The sequence below is a fragment of the Podarcis vaucheri genome, assembly GCF_965113315.1.
Source record: "Podarcis vaucheri genome assembly, chromosome: 18".
Classification (NCBI taxonomy): domain Eukaryota; kingdom Metazoa; phylum Chordata; class Lepidosauria; order Squamata; family Lacertidae; genus Podarcis; species Podarcis vaucheri.
This window is the reverse complement of record NC_138756.1, coordinates 4,004,329-4,028,093: the sequence shown is the minus strand read 5'-3', so window position 1 is coordinate 4,028,093 and position 23,765 is coordinate 4,004,329. Positions and strand designations below refer to the sequence as shown.

At 45.6% G+C, this 23,765-nt stretch overlaps 2 protein-coding genes and 1 long non-coding RNA gene across 4 annotated transcripts in view; 1 reads left to right on the top strand and 2 right to left on the bottom strand.

Annotated features, from left to right (window-relative positions):
- Positions 1–622: 622 nt before the first annotated feature.
- LOC309523050 (vomeronasal type-2 receptor 26-like) lies at positions 623–22,809 on the bottom strand. Of its 2 annotated transcripts, XM_082206835.1 has the most exons (8): positions 22,094–22,809; positions 18,885–19,176; positions 17,779–18,588; positions 16,653–16,880; positions 15,163–15,289; positions 13,676–14,890; positions 2,868–3,420; positions 2,045–2,803 (listed from the first exon to the last, which is right to left on the bottom strand). In XM_082206835.1, exons 1-6 carry the CDS (start codon positions 22,318–22,320, stop codon positions 13,992–13,994), a joined length of 2,583 nt encoding a protein of 860 aa, XP_082062961.1. In that variant the 5' UTR covers positions 22,321–22,809; the 3' UTR covers positions 2,045–2,803; positions 2,868–3,420; positions 13,676–13,991. The 2 variants fall into 2 exon arrangements, 1 of the variants encoding a protein (XP_082062961.1); XR_014215206.1 differs by lacking the exons at positions 13,676–14,890; positions 15,163–15,289; positions 16,653–16,880; ... (1 more) ...; positions 18,885–19,176; positions 22,094–22,809 and adding exons at positions 623–637; positions 789–884 and having other exon boundaries at positions 1,572–2,803; positions 2,868–2,882.
- LOC309523127 (vomeronasal type-2 receptor 26-like) overlaps positions 3,145–23,765 on the bottom strand; it is a gene marked incomplete at its 3' end in the record, with an annotated part of 81,742 nt that continues 61,121 nt past the window's right edge. Inside the window, exons 5-7 of the mRNA XM_082206890.1 lie at positions 5,261–5,387; positions 4,141–4,609; positions 3,145–3,154 (exon numbers count right to left, since the gene is read on the bottom strand). Of these exons, the coding sequence (XP_082063016.1) occupies positions 3,145–3,154; positions 4,141–4,609; positions 5,261–5,387 (606 nt within the window). The remainder of the gene's footprint in view (positions 3,155–4,140; positions 4,610–5,260; positions 5,388–23,765) is intronic.
- LOC309523081 lies at positions 7,412–12,153 on the top strand. The gene is made up of 3 exons (XR_014215226.1): positions 7,412–8,135; positions 11,452–11,609; positions 12,088–12,153. It is a non-coding gene; the product is annotated as an uncharacterized lncRNA (long non-coding RNA).

Genomic DNA, 23,765 nt, shown 5'->3' with positions numbered 1-23,765 from the left:
AGGCACCCATAACTGAAACAACAGTTCTATTCTGCAGTTGATATGCTTCCCTCGCCTTCTGCCAATCACCACTTAGGCCACGGCCACCTACCCAGTCAGGGCTGAGGAGATCCAGCCGTCTTGCGGTCTCCTCCTTGCCTTTTCCTTCGTCCTCCTTGTCATTGAGAATGTCCTCCTCAATGGCTGACTGCTAGCAGAGACAGGACCCCAGAGTTGATGGTGGGGAGAGAGGAGAAAGAGAGCAGCCCAAAATGAGAGAGGAACCCAGAAGGGAAACTCTCTTGCCTACATTGAGTCGCTAGCCAGGGAAGCCCTACAGCCCTGGCGCCATGGGGGGCTGGTCCATCAGGAGGAGTGGGGCAGCAAGCATGGTCTGCCCTTAGCAGCCCCCTGCCTGTTTGCCCCCTTGCTCTCAACCGTCCAGAAGGTGGCCTGGCCGGCCAGCCGGCTTCCTCCTCCTCCTCCTCCTCCTCCTCCTCCTCCTCCTCCTCCTCCTCCTCCTCCCCAGCCTCAGGGTTCTCCAGCTCAGCAGGGCTTCCCTCCTGCTCTGTCTGCTACGTACCTCATTGAGGGAGTCCCAAAGGGAATCCAGGGAGGACAGGGAGGAAACACTAGAAAATGGTGACAGACTTGGAACCTGCAAGGAAAAGATGCAAAAAACGAGCAATTAAAAAACGCAACCAAACGTTAAAACTCAAGGCACCCATAACTGAAACAACAGTCTCATCCTACGATTGATATGCCCCCCTCCCCTTCTGCCAATCACCACTTAGGACACGGCCACCTACCCAGTCAGGGCTGAGGAGATCCAGCCGTCTTGCGGTCTCATCCTTGCCTTTTCCTTCATCGTCCTTGACATTGAGAATGTCCTCCTCGGTGGCTGACTGCTAGCAGAGACAGGACCCCAGAGTTGATGGTGGGGAGAGAGGAGAAAGAGAGCATCCCAAAATGAGAGAGGAACCCAGAAGGCAGACTCTCCTGCCCACGTTGAGTCGCTAGCCAGGGAAGCCCTACAGCCTTGGCGCCATGGGGGGCTGGTCCATCAGGACGAGTGGGGCAGCAAGCACAGCACATTCACTCTCAAGGCACCCATAATTCAAACAACAGAACAGCGGCATAGCCAGCCGCTCGGGTGCCCGGTTCAACGCGGGGGTCCTGTGGGCTTTCTGGAGCCTATCCTCTGCCTCCCCCCCAGCTGTAGGGCGGCTGAGGGAGGGGCAGGGGGCAGACGCAAGCCCCACGCTTCTGTTTCAGGCAGCGCCCAGCCTGCAGGGGCCCAAGCCACCAAGTCACCCCCAGGAGAGATGCGTGGATCAGGCACTCTGCAGCCCCCCCTCCCCGGTAAGTGCCAGCCCCCGCGGTGCGGCGCCCAGTGCCAGCCGCGTTTTTTGACTCAACTAAAAGGTTTGGTGAGCCCAATTTTTATTTTTATTTTAAACACGGCTTTATGTCCTTTTGCCACCCCCCTCAGTGATGACACCTGGGGCGGACCCCCACCCTCCTTTCTCTGCAACTGCAACAGAATAAAAGGACTCAAAACTCCCTTAGCAGTTTCCTGCTGGTCCCCTCACCATTTCCCCAGACATCAGTCTTCAGACTTTGCTTTTTCGGTGCCTAATAACAGTTCTTTCTGATTCACTTGCAGAGAAACCACCAAAAGGCTGTTGGTCTCAACTGCAAAGTGAGGCTGGGATTCTGAGCCGATCTCACAGCCAGGTTCCGATCAGTCCATTTCCTCCAAGGGGGGGGGGGACACCTGTTTCCCCTGAGGGCGACTGCTGAACACACCACCCAAGGGAAAAAGAAGGAGAAAAGCAGAGAAATCTTTTAATTCTGTAGCAAGAAAGAATGAGTGCCAGGAGTTTTCTTTTCCCTGCACTCCTCCATTGCCACACCTTTTCATTACTATTATTATGCTAGATTTAATGAACACTCATATCAGAGTGCTCTGTAAATTGGTGGCCATAGTCTTTATATACTAACCTTTTATGCTCTTCCACATCTGTTTAATGCTCCCAAACCCTTCTTTTAGCGTCTTTTAGACTTTTCTATATACTTTGTGTTAAATACTTTTTCGCTTTCCGAAACGTTTTACAGACTGAAAATGATTGTACCCCACTCTACTGATGCTGGTCTACTACTGTAATAAAGATTGGATTGATTGATTGATTGATTGAAATGAAGTATCCTATAGAAATGCAATGACTGGACACTAATGTAATGTATTCCCCTCCCCCCAAATTCATACTTTATTACTTATTAATATTAGTAAGAATAATGAAATAAGTCAAGCCAGAGGCTGCTCCCAGCTTAAATTTATATAGCACCCTTCATTGGAATGCTACAAGTTGAATCGTAATAAGAATGAGAGTTTCCACCAATTTGAAGTGATGAAAGTTTAAGTAGGATGCAATCTTGACTAATTAATATAAATGCTTTGTCAGCGGCTGATCTGTCAATTATTTTTACTTGCCCTTTTGATCTTGGCTTTGCTCTATAAATGGGGACCTGAATGGGAGGAACCTGAGTTGGAGGAGGAGGACCTGAATGGGAGGAACCTGAGTTGGAGGAGGAGGACCTGAATGGGAGGAACCTGAGTTGGAGGAGGAGGACCTGAATGGGAGGAACCTGAGTTGGAGGAGGAGGACCTGAATGGGAGGAACCTGAGTTGGAGGAGGAGGACCTGAATGGGAGGAACCTCAGTTGGAGGAGGAGGACCTGAATGGGAGGAACCTGAGTTGGAGGAGGAGGACCTGAATGGGAGGAACCTGAGTTGGAGGAGGAGGACCTGAATGGGAGGAACCTGAGGAGGAGGACCTGAATGGGAGGAACCTGAGTTGGAGGAGGAGGACCTGAATGGGAGGAACCTGAGTTGGAGGAGGAGGACCTGAATGGGAGGAACCTGAGTTGGAGGAGGAGGCCTCTCCCTCTTCCTTCCTGACTGAGCATAAGATGCCTCCTCTGAAAAGGTTTGGCAGGCAGGGAATACAACTTATCTGGCATCGTCTCATTGCTTTCCTCCAATGCTGAACTTGTTGCTTGCTCACTCGTAATCTGGTGATCCGCTCAACATCAGGGCACAACATGTCACATCCAGGCCAGTGTAATAAAACCCATTGGTCTCCAGTCACGTCTTGGCTAAGGTCAGTTGCTACTTTTTGGAACAGAGAGCAGAGGTTACACAATACAGAAATTAAAACAACAGACTACGGAAGATGTCTTAAATGAATTTCTCAGTTTATTGATATACAAAGCTTAGGAGAACAAAATGACATGAAGTGTACTTATGAATGATACAGCATACATGTAGAAAATGGAGAAAATTCAATAAATAGAAATGACATAACTAGAAACTATTGTTGAATATCAGAATTGATATGGTTAATAGGTAGTTAGGACAAAGGAATCACACTCAAAGACCTAACTTGTGAGATAAATATAACTTCTCAAAGCAAAAAATGATTAAATGATAAAACTTTACAAACTAAGGGCAGTAGACCAGGACTCATTGTAGTCCTTGGTAAAGCAAGGTAGCAAAACATTTCCTCCCATCTTACTGTTCATGTCAACAGGACTACACAAAACCTGGGCTAAGAATGAACACAATCTCTTTCACAGATGAAGAATGAGCAACATGGATGAACAAGTGTGTTTCCTTTATGCACTTCTGGGCATCGGGAACATGGAATATTTTAAGAATCAACTGTTCCCTTAATTTCTGGTTGTCAAGTGCTCCTTTGTGTTCAGATCAGGCCTCAGCACAATAATGTAGCACTTGGGAAGGAAGATGCAGCCCAGAAGCCCAGCACTGGAGGCCAACATAGAGAAGACCTGCATGGCCACCATGTACTTGCCCTTGGTGCTCAGGTAGGTGGGCACAAAAGACACCCAAACACTGCAGAAGACCAGCATGCTGAAGGTGATCAGATTGGCTTCGTTGAAGGAGCCGGGCAGCTTCCTGGCTAGGAAAGCCACCGTGAAGCAGGTGGCAGCCAAGAAGCCCAGGTAGCCGAGGGCAACGTAGAACATGGCCACAGACCCTTCATTGCATTGCAGGATGATCTCTTCCATCTGGGAGTGCATATCGGGCTCTGGGAATGGGGAGAAGAGCCCAGCCAGATGGTGCAGATGAGAACTTGCCCCCCAGAACAGGAGATGACAATGGAGTTGGCCAGACTCTTGCCCAGCCATCTCCTCACCCTGTTCCCGGGCTTTGTGGCCAGGAAGGCCAGCACCACCGTGATGGTCTTTGCCAAGACAGAAGAAACAGCAGCTGAGAAGATAATGCTGAAGGCCGTTTGTCGGAGAAGGCAGGTCTCTTTCCTTGGGCGCCCGATGAAGAGGAAGGAGGACAAAAAGGAAAGCAGGAGGGAGACGAGGAGGATGTAGGAGAGGTCCCGGTTGTTGGCTTTGACTATGGGAGTTTCCTTGTATTTAATGAAGATTTCCAACACAATGCCTGCTATTAAGGTCAAGAAGAGGGCAATGGAAGCTAAAACCATTCCCAAATATTCTCCATAAGTCAGGAAGGTGGTAATCTTGGGGACACATTGATCTCGGTCCTTGTTTGAATGGTGATCTTCTGAGCATTTGGTGCAATGTTCTGCATCTGGGGAAGAGAATAAGAGTGGCTGCAGCATCACTTACATCCCTAATGATCTGTGCTCTGTTAAGTTTTGAAAAACTATGTGGTGGACATCAGGAAATAAGACTGTTAAAAGCAGTATGGAGAGGCAAAAAACCTGTTTGTTTCTAAAAAAAAAAGTTTACTCTGCTATTATTTCAAGAAGGTAGAGGTAGTGAAGAAGGTTTTTCTCATTGTATTTCTCAACTGGATTGTTTGGATCGTGCCTTATCCTGAAGAAACTCCTCTTTGTCTGGACCTTTGAAAATGCAAACAGTTTTCTGTTGTTTCCATACAATGTTAAAAATTTGCTACTTTTCATCATCTGTCCATTATTTCTGATAAATGTCAACATTATTTCCTTTTTGGTGTGACTTGGTATAAAAAATCAAAAAGGAATGTTTGTGGGAATTCCTCTCATAGCTGCCCACTTTGAACCCCAGAGATTTCTTCCTCATGGTCATTCCTTTCAACTCACTTCCTGGATGTAATAAAGGTGATGATTAATCCTAAAGAATTTGAGGAAGGAGCCACATTCCACAATGTCTGCAGAATTCTCACAAAAAGTGTTTGAGACTGGATTACTGCCCTGTGTTTACTCTCTCCAGGAATTTCTTCCCCCTTGGAGTCACCCACCTTCCTGGGCGGAGAAGGTCCCTTCTGCACACTGAGCACAAGCATAGCAGCAAACGGGCTTTCCTTCTAGAACCACCTTGGCATATCCGGGTCGACATCTTTCTGTACACCTGGAACGAGGTACGGTCTAACCAGAAAGACAAGAAGGTGCCACAAAGAGGAACAGTTAGGAGTATTTGTTTGTATGTAATTCACTCATAGAGTGAGTTTAAACGGATCTCTGGACTGCAGCCTTTGACCCCTCATCAGGGTCCTTTCAACCCCCCACTGACCATTGCGGTGACCAGAATATCTTGTTCTTCATAATTAGTTCAGGACAACTGAGGTTTGCGCCACTGAACTCCGTTTCCTCTTCTCCGTTTACCTACTTAATAAATCTTCAAAGAAAATGGCAATGGAGTCCAAAATGTGATTTCCCCAAATTTCAGGATTCTGATAATCTCTCAAGCACTAATTAAGACACATTTAATATGACTTTTCCAAATATTGGTTTCCCTCACTCTGTGCTTGAGGCATGCAAGGTTTCCTCTTGTCGCTGATGTATTTCCCTAGTTATTTCTAGTTCATATGCCATTCCTTAACATTAACCTTATATTACAATAGGGTTTTTTTTTTTAACTTCTCATCCTTCACCAAAAACTGTGCACTTCTCAATTCCTGCACATACAATAATTTAACATTTGCAACATCTACAAGTGAGCTTACTCCACAAATTTAAAAAATCCACAATAAATCAGTAATTATCATTTCTAAAATGAATTGCTTTCCATCCTTCTGCATGTATGAAAACCCAATAGTTCACTTTTACTAGGTGTTTTCTTTCTTCTTCTTATCTACGTAGTATTTCTGTTGAAGATTCTGTCCAGAATTTTAAAAATCTCAGTCTGGCTCGGAAATAGATGGTGTCTTCTCTGAGCACCTCTGGGCTCTCTCCTTTCTTTGAGCACCCCAAATTCCCCTCCTATCTCAGCTGCTGTGGAAAGAAAGAGTGGTGGTTGCAGCTGTTATTGATGGTCAAGACACCATTGGTCAACCTGATATGGTCATTTTTCAGAGGTTGTTTAAGGAAAAACATAATAAGGATCTCTTAGCCTTCTCCCTCTGTGATTTACCCTACCTTGTTGAATTCCTTGGGCCACTCAATGGCTTCTGGGTTAATGGTGAACTTTATGCCAACAGACGTCTCTCTCCTTATATTCCCAATTTTCACAACGTCACAAGACTCATTGGGAGACATCACCCAGTTCACAATATCAAAGTCCGCTGGTCGCTCCCAGTTCTCATCCAAGCACAGTCTGCCCCTGGAAGTATTCAGACACTGGATTTCTCTCAAGAAAGGGTGAAGCTGGAATGACAGGGGAAAGCACCAGCACTGAGAAACCTTGAAGCCAAGATGGATATCTCAGTCCTACTCACTTTGACCTCTTCTGATTTGGGGCTGCGTGGATCTCATGTAGACTGGAATTCCCATTCAGCCATTTCTCTTACTACAGACCATGCAAGTGTCCCAGTTTTCCAGGGACATCCCTGAATTAGAGACAGTTTTTCATTTGATCCTGGAATTTCCCACTTTTCCTTAGAATGTCCCTATTTTCATTTGAGAAATGTTGGCGGACAATGGCGTTGCGTGGGATGTCAGCACCCGGGGCAAGGCAAGTAATTTGCACCCCCTAACCCATGGATTTTAGCAGTCGAGTGCGAGCGCCCCCCCCAAGATGTTGCGCCCGGCCCCCCGCACCCTCACACTACGCCACTCCTTCAGGCCCCCCAATAAAACATTTGAGGGGGCCAGGCCCCCAGTTGATGGGCATTGCCAATGTGATCAACTATGCAGGGTGGGGTTTACTTGCCTCCCCCCCCCATATCATACTGTATTCACGTTGGCACCCCTGATGAACTCAGCGGGGCTTACTTCTGCCCCGCAAGCCTTTGCACCTCCGCGTCTCCTTTCCTCTCTATATGTAAGAGGGTGAAGGTCAGGCTGGCAGCGCAAATAAGGGCCCCGCTGCTGAAGGCCTCGCCCGCCACGACCTCCTGGTCCACGGGCAGAGCAAGAAAGTGCCTTTTCCTTGAGGGGGGGAGTCTTAAATTTAAAACCAGGAAAAGCGACGTGGCGGGACAGCGAGCGAGGTTCTCCTCACTTTCCCCCAAATTCTGACCGCGAAAGGTTAAAGTGCGGCTTCAATTCACGGCCTTACGAAAGCTGGCTTTTACAATATCGCTGCCGGAACAGACTTGCGGTAAAATGGAACAGGAGAGAGTGCCTGCGGGATTTGAAGGGAGCGGCTTTTATTCCGGTATTGTCTTCTTTCCTCCCCCCCCCCTTGAATATTAAAGGTGCGGCTTATATTCGGGCCAATACGGTAATGTACTAAATAAATATTTTTATAACTAAATTTACTCAATACTCCAAATTCCTTCTCCTTTATTTGATTTATATGCCACCCTTCCTCATGGAAGATCCCAGTTTAACATCTCAGGGTTATTGGGAAAAGAAGAATGGTTGGTGTAAACCCGAAACCAAGTTAATAATTGCATTTCAATGGGTCTGCTTTGGGTTTCATTGCAGTCAAGGCGATGAGATGATGATGATGATGATGATGATGATAATAATAATAATAATAATAATAATAATAATAATATTGCTTTCCCCGGCCACGCTGGGTGGCTCCCAACAGAATATTAAAAGCACTATAAAAATCACAGCCCCAACATGCATTTAAAGCATTTTTGGAGCTCTAAATTGCAGGTAAAACAACTGGCGGGTGGCCAGCGCCATTTTGGCCTCTGTTGTCCAGGGCGCAGGAGCCGCGGGACGTGGGGAAAAGGGGGGAGCCGTTCTCGGTGCCTCCCAGGGAAGGAGGAAAAGGACGAGGTCTCTTCGCCACTTCCTGGGTTATGGGGGTTGATGAGTATAATAATTGGAAAAATTAATATTTTTCCAATATGCAACGGTGGCAGCGAGGATTCTGTTAGCGCAAAACTGGAACACCTCTAATATACCCACGGTTAGAGAATGGCGGATGAAACTATTTGAGTATATTGAATTAGCGAGACTGACACAGAGGATTAGGCATCAAAAAAACGTAAAGCTAAAAAATGATTGGGATAAATTTTTTAATTATATTGAAGATAATTTGGGAATTCAAAAAATAACAGTGGACGGAATGTAAAACCTGTAATGTATAGAGCCATTATAATACAACTGCAGAATGGTTATAAGTTTATTCAACCTAAACCGAGATGGAAGGAAGCCAATGTGTAATGTCTGTACGTTTGTCTTTTTCTATATATATATTTTTATTCTTTTTCTTTCTTTATCTCTCTTTTACTTATTTACTCTTATCTTTTAAATGTTTGTATGTTCTGGTTGAGGTAGTGATTTTAGATTTTATTGCATTAGCCGTGTGGCCATAGCATGATATACATTGAAATAACAACATAAAATGGGGGTGGGGAGGTAAAGGTAGATATCGTCCTGGGCGAATACTTAAAGGGGGAAAAAAGGGATGACAATAGCGACAGGGGATTTAAAACATCGAGCGACAGATAGTACAGAAACAGAAAGACAAAAAACAAACAAACTGCTGAGGCTGGAGGAGGACCGTTAATGTAATTCGTAAGAGCTAATAAAGAATTAAAAATAAAATAAAATATGAGTATAATAATTGATGATTATCAGTTTATTAGCAGGCCAGGAGGAAGGTTGCGCAGGGCAGCCTGGGAAGGGCGAGGGAAAGGCTGGGAGGAAAAGCCTTCTCTCTTTCTCCATCGCTCTGCCCCTCCATGAAGGTTAAATGGAAGAATAAGAGAAAAATAAAATGATAAGAAACAGGATCCTTGTTTGTGAGAAGAAGGGGCAGCAAAGCATGCTGGGAAGAAGGACCTGAGGGAAATGAAAGGAAACCCAATAAAGGATAATTTATCAATAAAGCTAATATGTGAAACCTAACGAAAGACACTTTCACGTGTATTTATTCAGTTATACGTTGGAAAATGGGTAAATTTCAATTATAGGAAACAGGATCCTTGTTTGGAGAAGAGGGGCAGCAAAGCATGCTGGGAAGAAGGATGTGAGGGAAATGAAACCCAATAAAGGATAATTTATCAATAAAGCTAATAAGTGAAACCTAACAAAAGACAATTTGGGATTAATTTATTTAGTTATACATTGGGAAATGAGTAAATTTCAATTATAGGACACAGGATCTTTGTTTGTGAGAAGAAGGGGCAGCAAAGCATGCTGGGAAGAAGGATGTGAGGGAAATGAAATGAAACCTGATAGAGGTTAATTTATCCATAAAGCTAATAAGCGAAGCTGAACATAAGACTCCCTGAGATTGAATTATGTGGTTATACACTGGAAAAACGGTGAAATTTCAAATTGATTCATGCTGGGATTCGACCATTGGCCCAACGGAGCTGGCAGTGCATGCTGGGAAGTCTGCCCCCCCCCCAGTGTGAACCGTGCCGGTGGAGACTGGCGGGAGTCGCAGGGCCTTTTGAAGGTGGCCCCTTCCCCTCCGAGGGCCACATGACCCTCCTCGTTCGCCAGGGACACCAGCGCCTGCAGCCCGTCCAGCTGCACTCTGCACGCCCTCAGAGGCCGGGGAGGCTGGCAGGGGCAGGGCCCCCAGGAGGGAGAGGGGCCCCGGGGGGATTGGCACTCTGCACGCCCTCAGAGGCCGGAGGGGCTGGCAGGGGCAGGGCCCCCAGGTGGGAGAGGGGCCCCGGGGGGATTGGCACTCTGCACGCCCTCAGAGGCCGGGGAGGCTGGCAGGGGCAGGGCCCCCAGGTGGGCCCGGGAGAGAGAGGGGCCCTGGGGGGATTGGCACTCTGCACGCCCTCAGAGGCCAGAGAGGCTGGCAGGGGCAGGGCCCCCAGGAGAGAGAGGGGCCCCGGGGGGATTGGCACTCTGCACGCCCTCAGAGGCCGGGGAGGCTGGCAGGGGCAGGGCCCCCAGGAGGGAGAGGGGCCCCGGGGGGATTGGCACTCTGCACGCCCTCAGAGGCCAGAGAGGCTGGCAGGGACAGGGCCCCCAGGAGGGAGAGGGGCCCCGGGGGGATTGGCACTCTGCACACCCTCAGAGGCCGGAGGGGCTGGCAGGGGCAGGGCCCCCAGGAGGGAGAGGGGCCCCGGGGGTATTAGCACTCTGCACGCCCTCAGAGCCCAGAGAGGCTGGCAGGGGCAGGGCCCCCAGGTGGGCCCGGGAGAAGAGAGGGGCCCCTGGGGGGATTGGCACTCTGCACGCCCTCAGAGGCCGGAGAGGCTGGCAGGGCCCCCAGGTGGGCCCGGGAGAGAGAGGGGCCCTGGGGGGATTGGCACTCTGCACGCCCTCAGAGGCAGGAGAGGCTGGCAGGGGCAGGGCCCCCAGGTGGGCCCGGGAGAGAGAGGGGCCCCTGGGGGGATTTGCACTCTGCACACCCTCAGAGACCAGAGAGGCTGGCAGGGCAGGGCCCCCAGGTGGGCCTGGAAGAGAGAGGGGCCCCTGGGGGGATTTGCACTCTGCACGCCCTCAGAGGCCGGAGGGGCTGGCAGGGGCAGGGCCCCCAGGTGAGCCAGGGAGAGAGAGGGGCCCCTGGGGGGATTTGCACTCTGCACGCCCTCAGAGGCCGGAGAGGCTGGCAGGGGCAGGGCCCCCAGGTGGGCCCGGGAGAGAGAAGGGCCCCTGGGGGGATTTGCACTCTGCACGCCCTCAGAGGCCGGAGAGGCTGGCAGGGGCAGGGCCCCCAGGTGGGCCCGGGAGAGAGAAGGGCCCCTGGGGGGATTTGCACTCTGCACGCCCTCAGAGGCTTCGTAGTCTAAGCTCCGGGGGCTCTCTGAGCCAGCATCTCTCTGGGGGGTGAGGGGTTTCTTCCCATGGGTCAACATCCTTCTTAAATAGTGGTGCCCGGAATTGGACACAGTATTCCAGGTGGGGACTGACCAAGGCAGAATAGAGCTGAGTCTTGTAAGCCACTGGGATTAGTAGCAATAAAAGTAACAATAATCACAATAAGAAAGATAGTAATATTAGACTTGGTAAACAAATGTTTTTAAGAACATTGTTCACACATATTTGTACTGATTAGCTCTGTGTGCATTGCAATCCCTTATTCATTGTTGTCCGTAGTAATTTTAAGTGCATTCTTAATATTACAATCAAAGTGCAATACTTTTAAAATGCATAATTTCTTTAAATATAAACACAGATATAAATGAAGCTCCCAATTCATCGGATGATGACCTGTGCCACAAACTGGGAACCAGGCAGAGGGCCTTTTCAGTGGTGGCGCCCGCCCTGTGGAACGCCCTCCCAGCAGATGTCAAGGAAAGAAACAACTATCTGACTTTTAGAAGACATCTGAAGGTAGCCCTGTTTAGGGAAGTTTTGAATGTTTGATGTATTTATCGTGTTTTTCATATTCTATTGGGAGCCGCCCAGAGTGGCTGGGGAAACCCAGCCAGATGGTGGGGTAGAAATAAATGGTTGTTGTTGTTGTTGTTGTTAAACTAGAGGCAATAAACACTCATCTCAGAGTGGCCTGTAAATTGATAGCCATAGTCTTTTATATACTAACCTTTTATGCTCTTCCACATCCGTTTAATGCTCCGAAACCCTTCTTTTAGCTTCTTTTAGACTTTTATATATACTTTGTGTTTTAATGCTTTTTAGCTTTCCAAAACGTTTTACAGATTGGAAATGACTGTACCCCACCCTACTGATGCTGGTCTACTACCGTAATAAAGATTTGATTGATTGAAATGAAGTATCCTATAGTAATGCAGTGATTGGACACCAATATAATATAATACCGGTAATTCATAATGAAATATACAGTTTCCAGATCCTGTAAGACAGGCGCTGACACGGACCACAGCTGCGAACCGTGAGGCAGATGCACTCATAAAGTGATGGAGGTGATGGTGCGCGTGTCACGTGACTAGTCTGGCGAAATGGCTGCGTCTGCAGTGGAGAAGGCGTTTTGTGTTCTTGAATTGAGCAAAACGGAGTTTCTTGTGCATCGGCATTTGCGATTGCAATGTGTGTTGTGTGACAAAGGGTGCACACATAGAACATCTGTGACTGTTTCGAAACTACTTTAAACATTCCCCTACAATTCTGTCACAGGTAACATGAGATATATTATATTCTTTTTTATAGTGTGTTGAAACTGTATACTTCATTATGAATAACTCTGTATAACACAACATAACATAACATAACATAACATAACATAACATAACATAACATAACATAACATAACATAACAACATAACAGCATAACATAATATATCGTACTTTTCCGTGTATGAGACGAGTAAAATGGGACCCCCCCCTTTTTCTTAATTTTCAGTTCCCAAAAATAGGGAGTGTCTTATACACGGGGGCATGTTCTACATGGTAAAATACAGTAATATGTAATATAATATAATGTAATATAATATAATATAATATTATAGGAAAAGGTAAAGGGACCCCTGACCATTAGGTCCAGTCATAGCCGACTCTGGGGTTGCGGCGCTCATCTCGCTTTACTGGCCGAGGGAGCCGGCGGACAGCTTCTGGGTCATATGGCCAGCATGCTCATTCTGGCGAACCAGAGCAGTACACGGAAACGCCGTTTACCTTCCCGCCGGAGCAGTACCTCTTTATCTACTTGCACTTTGACTTGCTTTTGAACTGCTAGGTTGGTAGGAACAGGGACCGAGCAACGGGAGCTTACCCCGTCGTGGGGATTCAAACTGCCGACCTTCTGATTGGCAAGCCCTAGGTTCTGTGGTTTGACCCACAGCACCACCCGTGTCCGAATGTAATATTATAATATAATATAATATAATATAATATAATATAATATAATATAATAATATAATATAATATAATATAATATAATATAATATAATATAATATAATATAATATAATATAATAATATACCTCGCCCCAGCTCTCCCCGCTTTCCACTGCTGACTTTCGTGACCCATTGCCTTCCCCAGCTCTACTCTCCCCGCCTCCTTTCACAATGACTCGCCCAGATTGGCGTAGGCGGCCTGCCACTCCCGTGAGCGCCGGAGTTCCCTCTCCCCTCTAACCCTATCCCTAACCCTGGCCAGTGCAATAAAATTCATTGGACCCCAGTCACGGGTTGGCTAAGGTCAGCTGCTACTCTTTGGAACAGGGAGCTGAGCTTACACAATACAGAAATTAAACCAACACACTACGGAAGATGTCTTAAATGAATTTCTCAGTTTATTGATATACTAAGCTTAGGAGAACGAAATGGTGTGAAGTGAGCTTATGAATGATAGCGCATAAATGCGGGAAATGGTGCACAGAAAATTGAATAAATAGAACTGGGATAACCAAACAGTATTGTTGAATATAAGAATTTATATGGTTAATAGGTTGTCATGACAAAGCAAACAGACTCAAAAACCTAACTCCTCTCTCCCTCCAGCCTATCTTGTTGTGAGATAAATATAAGTTCCCAAAACACAAAATTATTAAAAGATCATAGTTTACAAATTAAGGGCAGTAGACCAGGACTCACTGTAGTCCTTGGCAAAGCAAGGTAGCAAAACATTTCCTCCCATCTTACTGTTCATGTCAACAGGACTTCCTAAAACCCAGGCTACGAATGAACACAATCTCTTTCAGAGATGGAGAATGAGCAACATGGAGGAGTAGCTGTGTTTCCTTTATGCACTTCTGGACATCAGGAACATGGACTATTTTAAGAATCAGATGTCCCCTTAATTCCTTGTTGTCAGGTGCTCCTTTGTGTTCAGATCAGGCCTCAGCACAATAACGTAACACTTGGGAAGGAAGATGCAGCCCAGAAGCCCAGCACTGGAGGCCAACATAGAGAAGATCTGCACAGCCACCATGTACTTGCCCTTGGTGCTCAGGTAGGTGGGCACAAAAGACACCCAAACACTGCAGAAGACCAGCATGCTGAAGGTGATCAGCTTGGCTTCGTTGAAGGAGCCGGGCAGCTTCCTGGCTAGGAAAGCCACCGTGAAGCAGGTGGCAGCCAAGAAGCCCATGTAGCCGAGGGCAACGTAAAACATGACCACAGACCCTTCGTTGCATTGCAGGACGATCTCTTCCACCTGGGAGCGCATGTCAGGCTCTGGGAATGGGGGAGAAGAGCCCAGCCAGATGGTGCAGATGAGAACTTGCCCCCCAGAAGAGGAGATGGCAATGGAGTTGGCCAGACTCTTGCCCAGCCATCTCCTCACCCTGTTCCCGGGCTTTGTGGCCAGGAAGGCCAGCACCACCGTGATGGTCTTTGCCAAGACAGAAGAAACAGCAACTGAGAAGATGATGCTGAAGGCAGTTTGTCGGAGAAGGCAGGTCTCTTTCCTTGGGCGCCCGATGAAGAGGAAGGAGGACAGAAAGGAAAGCAGGAGGGAGACGAGCAGGATGTAGGAGAGGTCCCGGTTGTTGGCTTTGACTATGGGAGTTTCCTTGTATTTAATGAAGATTCCCAACACAATGCCTGCTGTTAAGGACAAGCAGAGGGCAACGGAAGCTAAAATCATTCCTAAATATTCTCCATAAGCCAGGAAGATGATAATCTTGGGGACACATTGATCTCTGTCCTTGTTTGAATGGTGATCTTCTGGGCATTTGGTGCAATGTTCTGCATCTGGGGAAGAGAAAAAGAGTGGCTGCAGCATCACTTACATCCCTAATGATCTGAACTTGATTACGATTTGAAGAAATCCTAGAGATTTCTTCCTTATGATCATTCCTTTCAACTCTCTTCCAAGATGTAATGAAGAGGATTAATCCTAAAGAAGTTGAGGAAGGAGCCACATTCTGCAATGTCTGCAGAATTCTCACAAAAAGTGTGTGAGACTGGATTTCTGCCCTGTGTTTACTCTCTCCAGGAATTCCTTCCCCCTTGGAGTCACCCACCTTCCTGGGCGGAGAAGGTCCCTTCTGCACACTGAGCACAAGCATAGCAGCAAATGGGCTTTCCTTCTAGGACCACCTTGGCATATCCAGGTCGACATATTTCTGTACACCTGGAACGAGGTACGGCCTAACCAGAAAGACAAGAAGGTGCAAGAAAGAGGAACAGTTAGGAGTATTTGTGAGTATGTAATTCAGTCATAGGGACGCGGGTGGCGCTTTGGGTTAAACCACAGAGCCTAGGACTTGCCGATCAGAAGGTCGGTGGTTCGAATCCCCGTGACGGGCTGAACTGCCATTGCTCAGTCCCTGCTCCTGCCAACCTAGCAGTTCAAAAGCAAGTCAAAGTGCAAGTAGATACATAGGTACCGTTCCAGCGGGAAGGTAAACAGCATTTCCGTGCGCTGTTCTGGTTCGCCAGAAGCGGCTTAGTCCTGCTGCCCACATGACCCAGAATCTGTACGCAGGTTCCCTCAGCCAATAAAGCGAGATGAGCACCGCAACCCCAGAGTCGGACACGACTGGACCTAATGGTCAGGGGTCCCGTTACCTTTACCTTAATTTACACATAGAGTGAATTCAAACAGATCTCTGGTCTGCAGCCTTTGACGCCTCATCAGGGTCCTTTCAACCCCCCACTGACCATTGGGGCGACCAGAATATCTTGTTCTTCATAATTAGTTCAGTACAACTGAGGTTTGCGCCACAGAACTCTGTTTCCTCTCCTCCATTTACCTGCTTCCCTGCTTAATAAATCTTCAAAGAAAATGGCAATGGAGTCTGAAATGTGAATTCCCCAAATTTCAGGATTCTGATAATCTCTCAACCGCTAATTAAGACACATTTAATATTACTTTTCCAAATAGTGGTTTCCCTCACTCTGTTCTTGAGGCATGCAAGGTTTCCTCTTGTTGCTGATCTATTTCCCTAGTTATTTCTAGTTCATATGCCATTCCTTAACATTAACCTTATATTACAATAGGGTTTTTAAAAAAAACTTATCATCCTTCACCAACAGCTGTGCACTTCTTAATTCCTGCACGTACAATAGTTTAACATTTGCAACATCTACAAGTGAGCTTACTCCACAAATTTAAAAAATCCACAATAAATCAGTAATTATCATTTCAAAAATAAATTGCTTTCCATCCTTCTGCATGTATGAAAACCCAATTGTTCATTTTTCCTAGGTGTTTTCCCTTTTCTTCTACGTAGTCCATTCGGTTAAACATTCTGTCCAGAATTCTTAAATTCTCAGTCTGGTTCAGAAATAGATAGTGTCTTTTCTAAGGACCTCTGGGCTCTATCCTTTCTTTGAGCACCCCAAATCCCCCTCCTATCTCAGCTGCTGTGGAAAGAAGGAGTGGCGGTTGCAGCTGTTATTGGACCGTCAAGACATCATTGATCAACCTGATATAGTCATTTTGCAGCAGTTGTTCAAGGAAAAATATATTCAGGATCTCCTAGCCTCCCCTCTCTGTGATTCCCCTTACCTTGTCGAATTTCTTGGGCCACTCAATAGCTTCTGGGTTAATGGTGAACTTTATGCTAGCAGACGTCTCTCTCCTTATATTCCCAATTTTCACAAGGATATGAGACTTATTGGGAGACATCACCCAGTTCATAATATCGAAGTCAGCTGGCAGCTCCCAGTTCTCATCCAAGCACAGTCTGCCCCTGGAAGTATTCAGACACCGGATTTCTCTCAAGAAAGGGTGAAGCTGGAATGACAGGGGAAAGCACCAGCACTGAGAAACCTTGAAGCCAAGATGGATATCTCAGTCCTACTCACTTCAACCTCTTCTGATTTGGGGCCTGCGTGTATCTCATGTAGACTGGAATTCCTATTCAGCCATTTCTATTACTACAGACCATGCAAGTGTCCCAGTTTTCCAGGGACATCCCTGAATTAGAGACAGTTTTCCATTTGATCCTGGAATTTCCCACTTTTCCTTAGAATGTCCCTATTTTCATTTGAGAAATATTGGTGGATGTGGAATTATCCAACCCACAAGCTGTCCAATCCTATATCGGGAATTTTTAAATGTTTAATATTTTAGTATGAATTTCTTTATTTTGGGAGCTGCCCAGAGTGAGGAGGCAACTGAAGAAGATGTATAAACAGTGCTATTTTTCTAGAAAAGAAGGTGCCGGAACTCACCATGAACACCTCCCTCTGAGAATGGCAATGGCACCCACCTGAAAGGTGTCAAAACTGAGTTCCAGCGAGTTCCCCTCTGAAAAAAAGCCCTGGGTATAAGCAGTAAAGGACGCAGGTGATGCTGTGGGTTAAACCACAGAGCCTAGGACTTGCTGATCAGAAGGCTGGCGGTTTGAAGCTGTACGCCGGCTCCCTCGGCCAATAAAGCGAGATGAGCGCCACAACCCCAGAGTCGGCCACGACTGGACCTAACGGTCAGGGGTCCCTTTACCTTTATAAGCAGTAACATTATCGTTATGGAATGGGCCGTCTCTATTTTCAACAGAGTTGAATACCAATGTTGGGCGGTATGCTACTATTGCTAATACTAATAGTAACTATGATATTTTGCAGGTTTATCCACAGTCAAGAATAGCATCTGTGTGGACTGCAGTTTGCAAAAAAGGGGAAGGAAATACCTGCCACGGATGTAGCCTTTGGGGTCCCCATTGCTCTCCTTCCTCCACCATCAGCCTCCTCTGGGATCTCGATGAAAGCGAAGCATGCAAGGCCTGAGCCACAGCGTGAACATTGATGTAAGTGCCATAGCTGTCTAGAAACAGGACTCTCTCAGGCTCCCATTGGGATAATGGCTCCAGTTTCTCCTCCTCTTTGCATCTTATCCTGCCTTTCACGGACAACGAATGCTTTGAATATGAACAGTGAAACGCTTCATCCAAAGAATCCACAAGATTGGACGGTGATTTATAGTTGTCACCTTTGCTGCTCCTTATTCCGGTCTGAATTGCAAAGGACAGAGAACCATGGAGGTGCTGGAAGTCATTTGTAGGGATGTAATAGCCAGTTCCGACTTCTAGCAAAGCTGTTGTGATCCAGACTTTTGCCCCTATTACCTTCTCATAGACTATGTTTATTGCCAGGAGTAGAGTGATGCCCATTGCATTGGTTACATAGTAAAAAAATACCCCAACTTGTCTCCATAGGAAAAAAGGTTCCCCAGGCCTGATAAATTGATTTAGATCATTTTCTGGTACTCTTTTTGATAAAGCAATGCAGATCCCTTTGCTGAGCATCAGAGGTTTCACAGCGCTCTCAAATCTTTCTCCACTGTCATTGTCTGGAGTGCAGAGGCCAATCCACGTCCATCCAAAATGCAGGAGCAATTCAACAATCCCCTGGTACTGACTTTCCTCTTTGGGACTCATCCGGTAGACAAAAGGGAACAGGGTTTTACCTTCGAGAACCTGGGCAGTGAAGCCATAAGTGATCTAGCAAGGGAAGCAAAAGATCAGCAATTTATTTTACTTTCATCATAACGGGTATTTAAACATATGAAATGTCTGATATCTATCTAAATCTCTGCTGGCTGAGGCTGATGGGAGTTTTAGTCTGAAACATCTGGAGGTGACAAGTTGGTGAAGGCTCAGTTTTGAAAAAGGGATGTTGGATCCATAGCTCAGGATTTTCCCATTTTTAAAAATATCCCCACTTGACCTCTCCAGAAAGAAAATAGAATTTTACGCAGTTGAAATTCTCTTTCCCTCCATGCTCTCCCACTACTTACCTGTGGGATTTTGTAGATGCCTGACAAGGCTGAAATCACTCCTGAGATGAAAGTGTTGCTTCTTTCAAGAACAGCCAGCAGGGGATTCTGTTCTCCACAGTGAAAATTGGGAATATTGCATCCACTGCCTGCAAGCAGCTCTAGCATGGCATTTGAAGTCATCCTTGCATCGAGATAGTTCTCATAGAGGTTGTAGCCCAGGGTGATGTTGGGTAAGAGCCTGAGATCCTGGTTGATCTCTTGGATGGTGAGCGGGAAAGACAACATGTACGAATAGAGCCTAGCTGACTCCCTGCAACGAATGAATCCTTTTAAAAGAGTGAAACTGATATTCATATGATGGGGGGGGCATTATATGATCCAAAAAGATTAGTATTTATTGATTAATCCTATTGCATTAATATCAAACCATTTACAGTCTAGTATAGAATAAAAATAAATAGAATAAAGACATGCTGGCCACATGACCCGTAAGCTGTACGCCGGCTCCCTCGGCCAATAAAGCGAGATGAACGCCGCAACCCCAGAGTCGGCCACAACTGGACCTAATGGTCAGGGGTCCCTTTACCTTTACCTATAGAATACAAATTTGCAGATCTCTGCTCCACGACCGGAGCTTTGATGCAAACAGCACACAGAGCTGTTCAACAGTGGAACAGACTCCCTCCGAAGGTGACCATGTGTCATGGTCTAAGAGCCTGAGATCCTGGTTGATCTCTTGGATGGTGAACAGGAAAGACAACATGTACCAGTAGAACCTAATTGCCCTCCTGCAATAAATGAATTATTTAAAAAGAGTGAAACTGATATTCATATTAATGGGAGGGAGGAAACATTATATGATCCACAAAGATTAATATTTATTTATCATTTTACATTAATATCAAACCTTTTCCTGTCTAGCACAGAACAAAAATTTGGAAATCTCTGCTCCATGACCGGAGCTTTGATGCAAACAGCACACAGAGCTGTTCAACAGTGGAACAGACTCCCTCCGAAGGTGACCATGTGTCATGGATGCTTCAGGTGAGATTCCTCTGGGTTCCTTCCATCTCTACAACTCCATGATTCTATTCTACTGTGGTTCTATGAGTAAGAAATGAAGACGCCCCTCAAAATGTGTGCTATACTGGGAAGTTGCTGCAAGGGCTGCTTTTCCTGCATTGGTCTTTGACTTCTTCCAAGGGGCTAGACTATAGGTAGATAAGAGACAATTTTATTGAAGGAGGGAAAGCACCAAATACCTCAGTCCCCTTTTATTTATTTTTTTAAAGTAATATTTATTAAAGTTTTACAGACATTAGAAAATTTCAAAGTTTAAACTCAAAAAATAAAGACAGAGAATAACCCTAATATGATAAAAAGAGAATTACAAAAAACAAAAGCAAGTTATACATCTTTGACAAAATCTTAGTTTTGGGTTCTAACAGTTCTGTTTCCAACTTTGATTTTTCCACCTGGAAGCCATTTTTTTTGTCCAGATTGTATACTTCTCTTATTTGGTAATAATGAAACCAATCTCACACTCTATCTTTTAGTTTCTCAAAACTCTGCAATTTCAATTTGTCTCCTTCTTGCTCCAAAATCTCCCAATATTTTGGCCATTTGGCCTCCATATTGGGCCTTTTCTGAGCCTTCACCTCCATTGGTGACAACCACCTTGGGGTTTTATTTTCAAGTAATTCCTTATACCTTGTCCAAACATTAAACAGTGCTCTCCTGACAATATGGTTTTTAAATGCTTTATGAGCTTTAACCTTGCCGTACCACAAGTATGCGTGCCACCCAAAAACATTATTAAAACCTTCTAGATCCAGAATGTCAGTGTTCTCAAGAAGTAGCCAATCTTTCAACCAGCAGAAAGCTGCTGATTCATAGTAGAGTTTAAGGTCTGGCAGGGCAAACCCCCCTCTTTCTTTTACATCAGTTAATATTTTAAATTTTATTCTGGGCTTATTGCCCTGCCAGACAAATCTAGAGATGTCTCTCTGCCACTTCTTGAAACAATCCATCTTGTCTAAAATTTGTAATGATTGGAACAAAAATAACATTCTTGGCAGTACATTCATCCTTATAACCGCAATTCGGCCCAAAAAGGAAAGCTTCAGATTTGACCATATTTCTAAATCCTTTTTAACCTCCGTCCAACATTTTTCATAATTGTCTTTAAACAAGTTCCCATTTTTAGCTGTCATGTTTATCCCCAAGTATTACCTCAGTCCCCTTTTAGTTACAATTGAGGTCTAGTGGCTTTCAGGTTTGAGTGCGTGGTAAAACCTATAATTTTGCACATGTTTTTCATCAGTGACTCTACCAATGAGGACACACCCTGATCTGTGTTATTCCATATAATCATTTTATTTGAAGCATATCATTCCTGCTCTTCACCCATAGAAATACAAGCATTTTCAAGAGTTTCTTAAAACGCTTCTAATTTTTTTAAAAAAACAGTGACAGAAAGGGAAAAGTGCTGGGATTGGGGGAGGAAACCTTTAATGTAGCTCAGACAGATTTCCCCATGGTGGGCTGTAGGCCTCCTGTTCCATCGTGTTAATAGAAGTGTGATAAGTTGGGATAGGAAACAGGTACCTATGGATTCCAAGTGAAGAAACATCAAACATCTCACTACTTAGAAATGAGGCCAGTTGTTTGTGTGTGAGAAAAAGGAATAATTCCTTTTCACATTTTAGAGACCTGACTCCATGAAAAGGAAGTCTCCTGATTCATATTATTTATCATTTCAATTAAAGCACATTTTTCCTGCTCTTCAGCCCCCAAACGTCACCCAGAGGATCTTAAAATTCCATTTGTAAAACTGTAACATGGAATAATATTGAATGAAACCTTTGAGCCTTGGAAATTGCCTGAGTTTCATGGCATCCTGCAGGTGGGGAAATTCAGTGCATCCTTTTGACCCCTGACCAGATTCATTGGCATCCTTGCATTCTACTAAAAGCAACACAGAATCAAAGGTAGGAGAGTGTTTCACTAAGGAAGACCCAGAGAACATGGAAATAGGAGAGGTTTGGGTGGAATCTTATACTAGACCCCCCCATCTCCCATCACCCCCAGCCAGCAAGAGCAATGGTCAGGTCAGGTAGTCCTGCAACATTAGCCCTTGGCTCCCCAGCCCTGAGAAATGGGCTCCTTCCTTGATAAATAGGAACCACTAGAAGGACTGGAGAACCATGAAACTGTGAAGTACATACTTTTCAATCCTAGCGAAGGGTGTCTGAGAAAAGACGTATGGAGTTTCCTTATAAAAGCGTTTTGGAGATATGATCCCACTGATGAGAAAGTGTCCAGGCCGGTAGTAATTGCGAGCATCCGTTTGATCCCTGACCAGATTCAAGGGGCATTTCGCCTTGTGGTTCCCGCAGACTCCAAAGGGCATCATGAGCAGCAGAAGCAGCAACAGAAGGAGCAGGGATCTCATTCTGGCTCTGCCTCCTCCTTCTCCTCTTACCTGCCAAGGAGGCAAAACAGAAGAACCCAAAGACTCTTGCAAGGCCAGACTGCCTGGGCTTTCCCAATCTGGGTGGTTTTCAGCTCTACCTTTGGAGCTAGGAAGCACAAGGCAGGCACACCCCTCTTTCGCCAGCTCTGCATCTTGACTCAGTCTGTCTCCAACACAGGAAATAATCTCTGCACTAACTTTTTCTTTCCCAGTCACAGCACAATTAATATATTCATGCTACTTTCTGAGGCTGATGTAACCTCCAGAAATATCTCCTGAGCATTTAGAAGATGAGATGACTATAATTTTGATTATTCCAAGTGGAATAAGTTTCATCACACTAACTTTCTGGAGTCTTGAATGGCTCTGGCAGCAGGTGCAGACCTGGAGAAAAACATGATGATGAAAAGTCAAAAGGTGTTTTTGGGAATTGGAAGTTTGGCCTGAACTTTGCTCCCAAGGACCAACGAAGAGCCCTGCATCTGCATCCGACCATCGACTCTCCTTCCTTGGAGGTTTTTAAGTTTGGATGGCTAGCTGTTAGGGATGCTTTAGAGAGCCAGTGTGGTGTAGTGGTTAAGAGCAATAGACTCGTAATCTGGGAAACCGGGTTCGTGTCTCCGCTCCTCCACTTGCAGCTGCTGGGTGACCTTGGGCCAGTCATACTTCTTTGAAGTCTCTAAGTCTCACTCACCTCACAGAGTGTTTGTTGTGGGGAAGGAAGGAAAAGGAGATTGTTAGCCGCTTTGAGACTCCTTAGGGTAGTGATAAAGCAGGATATGAAATCCAAACTCTTCTTCTTCTTCTAGTTGGCCACCTCGGGTGGATTTGATTCCTGCCAATACCTTCTGGTTCTCCCCCTTAAGGGAAGTAGCATGTTGGTGGTTTTGAAGCCACTTCAAGTGAATTTCCACCCCATCTTTGAAAGGCTTCTCCAACAGAGCGAAGCTCTCTGGGGTTGGTGGAGGGGAGAAAGGTTGTCCGGAGCCTTAGGCTCTCCCTTCCCCTTTGACATTTTCTGCGGATGGAGAGCTTCTGTTGCACATGGAACCAACTTGCTCCTCGTCTTTGAGAAGAAACTTCTCTACTCATAAACCAATTGTGTGCGCAGAAGCCAGGCTACTATTCTAGCAGCTTTGTTATTCTTTATCAATTTATTTATTAATATTTATTTACTTTCTTACTTATTTAATCTTTCATAAAATCCATGCACTATTTTGGCCAATCACCACTAGAGCGCTTTACGTCAAGATAAGTCAGGATGATCATAACAAAGTTTACAGTCTTACTTTAGAACATTCCAAAAGTTAAAATAATAATAAACAGAATCAAATTACCTCAACTTCCTAAGAATCTGGGTGGATGCTTTCTTTATTACATTTTTTAAAAAATTTAAAAAATTATTAAGTCTCCACAGATATTCC

Coding starts and splice junctions, on each gene's coding strand:
- LOC309523050 (XM_082206835.1), bottom strand. CDS start 22,320: ATGAGATCCCTGCTCCTTCTGTTGCTGCTTCTGCTGCTCATGATGCCC. Junction 19,177..22,093: donor CCCTTCGCTAGGATTGAAAA/GTATGTACTTCA, acceptor CATTCGTTGCAG/GGAGTCAGCTAGGCTCTATT. Junction 16,881..17,778: donor AAAGGCTACATCCGTGGCAG/GTATTTCCTTCC, acceptor CTGTCATTCCAG/CTTCACCCTTTCTTGAGAGA.